The sequence below is a fragment of the Amblyomma maculatum genome, chromosome 6, assembly GCF_055883805.1.
Source record: "Amblyomma maculatum isolate TAMU_Amacu chromosome 6, ASM5588380v1, whole genome shotgun sequence".
NCBI lineage: Eukaryota > Metazoa > Arthropoda > Arachnida > Ixodida > Ixodidae > Amblyomma > Amblyomma maculatum.
This window is the reverse complement of record NC_139349.1, coordinates 130,273,624-130,283,299: the sequence shown is the minus strand read 5'-3', so window position 1 is coordinate 130,283,299 and position 9,676 is coordinate 130,273,624. Positions and strand designations below refer to the sequence as shown.

General features: G+C 45.5%; 1 protein-coding gene across 4 annotated transcripts in view; it reads right to left on the bottom strand.

Moving 5' to 3' along the window:
• The window catches only part of LOC146186739 (corticotropin-releasing factor-binding protein), a 174,299-nt gene that overhangs the window by 83,000 nt on the left and 81,623 nt on the right, over window positions 1-9,676 (bottom strand). For all 4 annotated transcript variants that reach the window (XR_014708163.1, XR_014708164.1, XR_014708162.1 and 1 more), the window contains exons 5-6: window positions 8,569-8,756; window positions 4,228-4,336 (exon numbers count right to left, since the gene is read on the bottom strand). Coding sequence is in view for 1 of the 4 variants with exons in the window: in XM_084607383.1 (XP_084463509.1) it covers window positions 4,228-4,336; window positions 8,569-8,756 (297 nt within the window). In the remaining 3 variants the exon portion in view is untranslated. The remainder of the gene's footprint in view (window positions 1-4,227; window positions 4,337-8,568; window positions 8,757-9,676) is intronic.

Here is a 9,676-nt window from a genome sequence, read left to right as displayed (position 1 = left end):
AACATAGGCGCACACTACCAAGTGTAATTTGAAACTGAACACGTAGTACATTTCTCGGTACTATGCAGCCCCAAATCGCCCCTCAAGCTGTTATTTCGTTATTCCTATATTCGCTGTTGACGTAACAGAAATGTACCAGAAAACGTTATCTGCCACTGCTCGCTAAAGTTTCACGCACATTCTAATCGATGAACGCTGCTCGCAGTGCAGATAATTTCTGCCGAACATGTGGGAATAATGCCAGTTCGCAGGAGCTAAATCACGGTAAAATCGTTCGAAGAGCCCAAACGGCGCATCCCACTGTTGGAATGCTTGATTTAACACTTGTACAACTGGCGAGACATTTATTCTAAATAACCAGCTAGTCTGATTTAACTATTCAAGGCACGTGCGTTTTGTAAGTTTTTATTTGGAAGCTCGCTACGGTGACGACAGTTTCAGCGCTTTAATGGCGTCGTACGAAGGGCTAGAATTTAATTTAGTATTGAGCATTTCACGTTTTAATCAAATACCTAGCACTGCGCTGACGCGCGGCCCCGCAGCGGGTGTCCGCGACCTTTCGTGCTCTGCTACGGCGGTAGCGTGCTGACTTTACATAATAACTTCGCGTTCGCGCGTTGCTACTGGGAAGACAGCGTCGCCTTCGCGATTCAAGACGAAGTCGGCGGCAGCGGCTAAAACGATGTCGCTGTTTCCTTCGCTTGACTCGCTTACGTTCGGCTAACGAGGAATGATGAGCGAGAAAATTAAGTTCGGTTGGACACCGCCCACGAGTGTGTTGTCCCAATAGCGGCACTGCTAGAGGACAGCGAACGAGAACAATTTTTCTTCCGGTAAAGGAGCAGTCCCGGAGCCAAGCTAGCGTCTACACCAAACCACAAGCCCACGCTAAAAGGAGGCTGGAAACACACGCCTCCATTGCGCTCTCTTCAAGTTCCGTGCAGCGCACTCACCGCTTGCAGCGTGACATGAGCCGATTTGCAGGGAAGATATCGCTCCCACATTAGTCAGGTTTCTCTGATCAGTCAACACGCAAGGGAAGGCCGTCATATCGATAAGCACGCACTTTGCATCACGTTTTACAAGTAATACAATGCGTCTGCAATGGTACCACACGTGCGTCAGAAACGCTCTTGCATCACTTCAGTTTCCAGCAGCCTCTTTGAATCTCACTGTCGTGAACTGCTTGACAGCATCCAGTAACGATACCCCAGTGGACGATTGTACGGGCTAACGGCATAAGTGCTCGGGGATTCGGCGCTTGAGGCCATGGTGCCTTTGCAGTGGACCTGCCAGTATCCGATGGCACACACGTATCTAATAACAAAAAGACAGCCTCGCATTCAATCGCCGTGCGAGGATAGCTGCGCGAGTGCTCTCTCGGGGGCGTGAGGGCTGCTTCTGGGACATTAAAGGGGTAGGCCCTTTATTTCATGATACTTTCGAGGTGCTTAACTGCTGCAGCTCATCCAATTAAAGTTCGCACGAATTTAGAATCTTAGTTTCTGCGTTCTCTCAAATTCCAACAAAAGAAATCAGAAACGGGTAAGGCAGAATGATTTTCATCACCGATCACAGCCGGAATTTAGCGCTATAACATTACCAGCAGAGCTGGCGATGGAATAGAATGCCTTATCACGAGCGGTGTCTCGGCCCGTTTGAGCTCCCTTTATGCAGATCAACTTGTTTAGTAAGTTAAGTAGATAAGAACTCCTCAACTTCAGCCTTTTCTTATGATCGTCCCCCAAGTAAGAAACTCCGCTATGCCATAGCGACTCAGGAAGCTAAATGTCTCGTAAGCCACGCTGGCTGACTTTCCAAGATCCCTCTCACCAGCTTCTTTAACGCTGCGCGCATTTGCTTCCGGCCGCCTAGAGGCGTCCGCCTGACTTTGCTCACCCAGCGGTAGCGAAGTGGAAACCCGACGCGACCGAGATTTCTCGCAACCGCGCACTATTGGTTGGTCGAATAATTATGAGGCCAATAAACCGACGCCTGGAGACCGGCCTGGTTTCATTTCTCGCTGGGGAAAACTAATGACTGCCGCTCGCCGCAGTGCGTGGGAAAGTTTGACGCCGGGTCTTCTGTTTGCCCGACGCAGAAGGCGACCGAAGGCTTCTGCTCTGTTGCGTCTATTATGCTCGCAAACACGCACTGGAAGAAGTCGGTGCGCGCTTATAGAAGCTTCTAAGCTTCCGTCAATCGTGCGAGTGCTTACCTGTAAAAATGCATCGGATGCCGCAATAATGAAGAATGCATGCCTAATCAATCGCAAAGAACACGCGCGTACTGAAGCTAAGCTCTGTGCGTCCGGAGGATATCGTGGTTCGAGATGGCTCTTTAGTCCCTAAGAAATGGGAAGTCGTAGTTGGAGATTTTTATAATAATTTATTGGTGGCTAGTGATAAAGCATAGATGGTTCAGTGAAGCTCGCCACGAACATTTAAAAACAGGCTTCTTATGCTGTAGAGATGAAATATTTCGTCATATTAGTACCAGTTTTGGCAGGTCTCAGGAAACAGGGGAATCTGTTAGCTAAACAGCTGGTTAACTGAATTTTTATAGTTAGCGTTTAAGCACCAAAGATACGCACCTGCTTGCTATCGGAGATTTTCAGCTGACAATTACTAAAATTGTATTTGTTTTTATGACGGAAGCTTTTTTTTTTTTTTTTTTTAGCACGTGAGCTGCGAAAATGCCCGCGGGAAATGTTCGCTGGAAGTGTCCTGCAGGAAATGGCCGCACGAGCTGATATTTAATATGAAATATTTTTTCTCAATCGAACATCGAACGATTATCCCTTAGATACCCAGCCAAGTGCGCAACCCAGTACACCACGTCGGACTCCACAGAAACCGATTCACAATTGTCTTTGTCTAACGTTAAGATAATAATAGTAATGACAATGACGATACAGTTCGTGATAATGATTATGTTGAGGATAGTAGCGATAACAATGACTATGTATTTAGTTGCTAATGACAATAGTATCAATAGTGATGATGCTGATAGGGATGACAATGAAAATAAAGTTAGAGAAAATGGCCCGTGACGTGGTGTTCCACATTTTCGTGCTTAAGCACACTTAAGCGCAGTCCTGCAATTTTTACAATTTGAAAATCGTTTGCCCTCCGCGTTGCTGCTAAGCGATTTTAGCAAATTTTCGAGCCGTTGTAAAGATCGCGAACCTGCTGTGAGCACAAGGCGATTTAAAGTCTCGAGCAATATGAGAGGAAGTAACATCTTGACGACAATGCGCTAATTTTTTGGCTACTTCTACCCTAAAAATTGTGTTAACGTTTGGATATTTTACGCGAAGAAGAAATCTAGTTGGAAAGGAGGAAAAAGCGGTTGTCAAAAATTATAATGCATGGAGCAATGAGTTAATGGATGTTCAAACTCTGTTCCTTGTCATATTTCGCACGACAGTAGATCAAACCTCGTTAGTCCGTAGGGCACGTACGACATGACCTTCACGTCCCTGCCCTGCCTTTACTAGCCAGCGGCTGTGTGCAGCGCCGGTAGGGGGTGCGGAACACAGGCGACGTCACTTGGCACGAAGCTGATGTGGTCTCACAGCCTGTGAGCGATTTTCAAAATGTGCTAAAAATTTACAGTATTTTTTTAAGACGCAGTGCCAAAGAAACTGCGTTTTTCAGTATAAGAGTGATGAAAAAATTATGCAACTCATTTACTCAAAAAAGGGCAATTAAAAATTACTGGTCGGCCGGCTTGCCTTAAATGGCCTGCATATCTGCTGGAGCAGGCGGAACGCATTTACCGTTGGAAGTTTAGGCCCGTGAAATTTATCAAGTCATTGAAGTATTCAATCACATTGGCACCCCGGTCACGCATAAGTCTATACGCGTGTCGTTTGACCTCATCAATACTGGCACCGCAAAATCTTCTTCATGCCAGCTTGTTACGTAGATACTGCATCGCTGGATCGAATTCCGACCAGACAAGACGAATCTGCTGAAGTTTTTTTTTTTTTTCCTAAGTTCGCTTTCTTTAACGTGAGAAGAGGAGCGCGAACATAAGGAATGAAAGCCCGAGTGCTTCTTATTGAAACTAATCGTAATGGCCGAACAATGAGAGCGATTTGCAGGTAAATATTACTGTTCGAATTTATTTTATTCATGCTGCACGCAGTTGTTCTGCCCAAGTAACAAATAGGAATTTAATTTAACTTTCCCCATGGCGTCTGCCCGCTGATGAGGAGCTTACTTGGAATGGAGTCGAGGCCGCAGACGTCCTGGATGACCATCATGCCGTCCATTCCGAGGCCGGTTCCTCCCATGAATTCAGCGTAATCTCGCACGCCTCGCTTCCTGCACTGTTGAGACACAGGAAAAAAAAAAACACACAACATTATATCGCAAATGAAATTACCTGGACTGATAAAGAGAAAGCAGGAATCACCCGTTAGAATTAGCAGTTGGTGTGGGGAAAGCTTGCGCAAAGCTACAAACCATCCCAGTACTGTTTCCTGAACTCATCAGGGTGCACGAAGTGGTGATTTGGGTGCGCATCATCATCAACACCCGGACTATATACCTACTGCAGGGAAGAAAGCATCTCCCATATTCCTCCAATTAACCCGGTCTTGAGTTAGCTGCCTCCCCATAACCCCTGAGAACTTCTTACGTCATTCGCCCACCTAACTTTCTGCCGCTCCCTGCTACGCTGTTCTTCCTTTGTTACCCTTTTCGACTATCGGTTGTCCTCTATTCGCATTACACGACCTGCCCATGCCCATTTCTTCTTGATTTTCACCAGAATGTCATTAACTCGAGTTATTTCTCTGGTTCAATCTGCACGTTTTCTATGTCTTAAAGTTAGCCGTACCATTTTGCGTTCCATACCTCTCTGCTTTATTCTCAAATTTAGTAGAGCCCTTTTCGTTAGCTTCCACGTTTCATCCCCATAGTTGAATAAAGATATAACATGCAACTGTTGTATACTTTCCTCTTGAGCGATATCGGTAAGCTGTCATAATCTTTGAGTACTTGCCAAATGTGCTCCATCTCAATCCTATTCTCCTAGTTATTCTCCTTTCATGGTCCAAATCTGCGGTTACCACTTGTTCTAAGTAGGCATATTCGCCTACCACTGCCAGCGCTTCGCTACCTATTGTAAACTGCTGTTCCTTCCCGAGGCCGTTGAACATTATACCTTTGTCTTCGGCATATTGATCTTCAGGCCTACGTTTCATGCTTTTCTTTTGTCCAAGTCATAAATCATTCCTTGCAGTTCATCTCCTGAGTGATTTAGCAAGGCAATGTCATCAGCGAATCGCAGATTACTGGAGTATTCTTCATCAAGCCTTATCCCTATCTGCTCCCATTTCAAGTCTTTGAATACTACCTCTAAGCGAGCTGTGGATAGTACTGGGGAGATCGTATGCCTCGGCCTAGCACCTTTCTTTATGGGAATTTTATTCCTTTCGTGATGCAGAACTATGGTTGCTATGATGGAGTAGGTTTTTTTGTGCTCATTACGGGTAATAATATTCTCTACGTAAGCTTCGTGCTTCTGTTAGCTGCCAATGAAGCAAGATTATCGTACAACAGTTTTCTCCGGAGTTACGAACACGCAGGAGAAACGGTGATCAAGCAGCATACCGTTCACCATGACTTTCAAACTGATATATCCAAATATCAGAGCTTTGTGTTCAGGGCAGTGGAACTAGTCACAGAAACCTCACGAGGAAGTGTAGGCGAGTATATTAATTAAAGGCAAAGTCTTTCTCATCTTTAAACCTCGATTCTTTCATTACCCGGTTTTCGATTTCTGGTTACCTTCTTCTGCATTTTGTTTATATTTGATTTTTATCTGAAAGGCCTAATTGCATGTCACTCTCAAAGGAGGTTTCGGCTTTTTCGTGGAGACCACCGGCAGTGTCACATCCTAATGAGCCTTTAATTGGCTAAGTCATTAGGCCTTCTCAATGCTACGCCAATATTCCCAGATGCCTGGTCCCACTTTTTTCTCTATATCAGTGGCGTGGAATACGTATTCCTTGTTTGTGATGATAGGTTTACTGTTATAAATTCTGTGGGTCTTTATCCTTCCCCTTTTGCTTTCTCTTTTTTTTTGTTTTACTAAGCCACAAAGACTACATAGACAGTATACTGAAATCTTACGCACTTCACGTTAAGGGCATGGTGCAAGCGCATTTCGATACAAATGGAGTTTAATTTTCAAAGCATGCAGAAAAATCTCGAAAAGACTTCATTTCTGATTTTCATTCCAGATCTACGCAGCCTCGACATCAGTTTTTTTTTTTTTTTTTTTTGTGGGCATGATACATTATGGCAGGAGGTCAGTGCGACCATGGAAAAGGAAATCTGTTCCTGAACTTAAGCGGTGTGCGTAAAACAAATACTCTCCTAAACGCGCTTGAAACTTTTCAACTTCCTTTGCTTTTTGAGCAAGTGTTGGGCGCACGTATATCGAGTCTTTCTTTCCTCTCAGTTTTATAGTGACCCACCTTGCGTTTGTATAGCCGCAGCTAGTGTTCAGCTATTTATAAACTTACTCGGCACTTAACATGCACAAAAGAGAGCTGTTTTTGCCACCGGCACATGTGGCACTCGTGTTTTTTTTGCAAATGCCGTATAGTGGTTTGTCCGTGGGAAGTCTTATTGTACACAGTAGCGCCTCTGCAGTTCAGTCTATTGCCGAGTTTCCGAAAGCAATTCATGGGAAGGAATGTCAGCAGCTTGACTCATTAAGACCCGCGGTTATTTCGGGACTGCCTCCACTCGGATAGTCGAGACATTATCAACGCTTGAGCAATTAGTTCATTCGGTCTCAGCAGGGTACTTAAGCAATGATGCAGCTTATGGCTAAGCTCACATCCGGTGTACTTCTCAGAATATCATACGACTGAAAGCGAAGTACAAGTTGCATTGAAAGCAGAACGCACAGCCTTAGGCAAAGCAAATGTGCATGAGCGCGGGACCACATAAACATTCGGATTCTCGATGCAAGGGGAAGGGAGAGGGGGGGGGGGGGGGGGAGGGAGTATTGAATGCGGAGGTTAGATGCGTCCAGATTCGCTGCCACCTACAACACTCTAGTCAGTTCAGCGGATCGCCATAGCCGAAGGCATTGTATTGGCATGCGTGCCGTTTGTCCCCGCCAATTAAGACTAACACGCGCTGATGTCGACGCGGAATGAAATTCCGCAGAAATGAGGCGCTCCGGTTAACTCGATTTTCCGTGGGATCTCGCAAATTTGATTATACCTTGCCAGAAAGGCGGGAATCCGCTTTCATGCGAACCGGCCAGGTGACGCAAGCCAAAATCCTGCCTGCCTGCTCAAAATAAAATAACGAAGGAAATGAATGAAACCCACGATACGTGGCTCGTAGCGCGTAAGTCGCTGCTGCTAGCAGGTGGGACGCATGGAACAAGGCGCTTAGCTGTCTGTGCACAAAGATAGTAAAAACAGGTGTACCATGCGGGAAGAGCACATCGGGGAACAGTGTGAGTTAGCAGTCGCTGTTTGAGTCTCTCATTCGTACTTGGTTGTTTCCCGCTTTTTTTTTTTTCTTGCCGATGTATCCAGCAGAAGCTCGTGAACAGGCGTGAGATAGTGAATTTGCTCCTGATAAAGCATCTTGTAGTTGCGTGTGTCGGTAGCGCTTATGGAATAACGAAATTTAGTATAGGGCAGTCCGTTGCTACGATCGCTTGCGCAGTGATCCTAATGCACATGCGCAGTGGCAGGAGCGCACGCGAATACGGCAGCTCGGGACCATAGGAGAAGGGACGTTTGGCGCTTCGCATAGCCGGGCAATTGGAACATCTCGCAGATGGCGCCATGCTGAATCTCTTAAGCACAGAAATAGCACAGGAACTTTGTAACAAGCAGCCCTCAGCAACCACTCGCGGAGTGCATTACTACAAATGGTGGATTTGCCGATTATATAGGCTTTCCTGTGTGTTCCTCTCCTAAGACCTTCCGCCTTAGCTAAATTGTTTTTCTTGCTTAGACATTTACTCGCAGTAAGTGACTCGTCACTGTGTCTCAGTTATTAAGGCACTCGTGTATCTTGATGGGCAACCTTGGTTGAACTCCGGTCGGCGAGGCTGCGTTTTTAGAGTGCCGTAACACAAAAGGCTGCTGTGTACTGTGCAACTTAAGTAGACAATAAAGTTGTACAGGTAGTGTCAAAATTATTCCCTTGAAACTTCTACTATTGATATTAAGCAATTCCTTTCTTTCTTCATTTACACCTCACCTTCCTTTCTTTCCTCAGAGCGCGGTTTAGGTCATCAAGAAATGAGACCATTACTTTGCATTTTGCTTTCCTCAAAACGAATTGACTTGCCTTTAGCTTGGCAACTGATTTCCGCCACTAGATAGATTTCTTAGTTTCCAGTTATTTGTTTTCGAAGTTTGCGCTCAGCAGGATGTTGATTTCAAGAACAGTTGTGGCTATCAATTCCCAGAACTTCTTGTTGCATAGGCATTCCAACAGCGAAAAGGCACCGTTGCCTGTCAACTACATGTACACCAACACAAATACAGCGCAGCCCGCGCTGTTGGCACTGTACCTTAGTGATGAGCCCCGTCTCGAACTCGACGTTGCCGGAACCGGAGAAAGTCTGCGAGCCGATGCTGGTGGCCAAGATTCGAAAGTTCATGGGATAGATGAAGGCGGCGCTGCAGTTTACGCGCCGACCGTAGTTACGTAGCGTGTAGATGGGACTCTCGGAGAGCGGCAGGAGCATGACGTTGCAAGCTGCGCAAACGAACCATAAATAAAAAAGAAATGTCAAAACGCACAGCAGGCACAGTTGTGAGGCAGGCTGCTTCATTTAGAATTTCTCTTTGCGACGTGCAGTCTACTTAAAGACACGAATGAAAAGTAGGATATTGAAATCACTAATAGCATCTGAGATTTCTTCTGGACAACAAGCTTGTTTGAGCTTCAGCTGACTGAGATTGCTCCTCTAGGCCGCGACTGAAACAGCTCGTAGATAAAACGTAGCACTTGCCTCGACAGAGATTATAGAATCCCCATCGGCATAGATGTAAAGACATACTCATGTGAAAAAGAAATGTTGAGAGATCGAGAAGGGTGGGGATGATAAAGTGTCTGGAATAAGGAAGCAAGCCAAGGCAAACACAACTATTACTCCAAGACTGAGCGGGATAAAGCGAATCCACCCCCTCACCCAATAAAGAAAAAAAGATAAATAGATAAATGCATCAGTGACAGGATTCCAAACGGTTGTCCCACCCTCTGCCCCTTTTTTGAGTGTGGGTGAAAAGCCTGATTTCTGCACAAGCCCCTTTAGTTTCAGGCTGCATGCTGCTACAACCAGGTAGTGAGCCTTCCACTGGCCTTATGTGTTTCTCAAAACTTTATTGAGCACTTGTGCTCTGTATAACTCTCAATACCTATATCCTAAATGTCCGCTTGTGCTTTGTTACATTGCCCTCCTATAGTGGAATTGACGACGCTAGTCCTAAACTCCCAGAAACGTCGCGATTAGTGCCCAGACATGTGATTAATAGCCATAGCATTTCTTTCTGCTTCGAGATGCGACGAGCTGTTTCTAAAAACTCGAGTACAATTTGTATCGACCTCTCCCTGGAGGTGAATGTAGCAGAAGCAAGCTGTATCATTTCTTCTGAACAGGCCCCCAATGGTTTCTG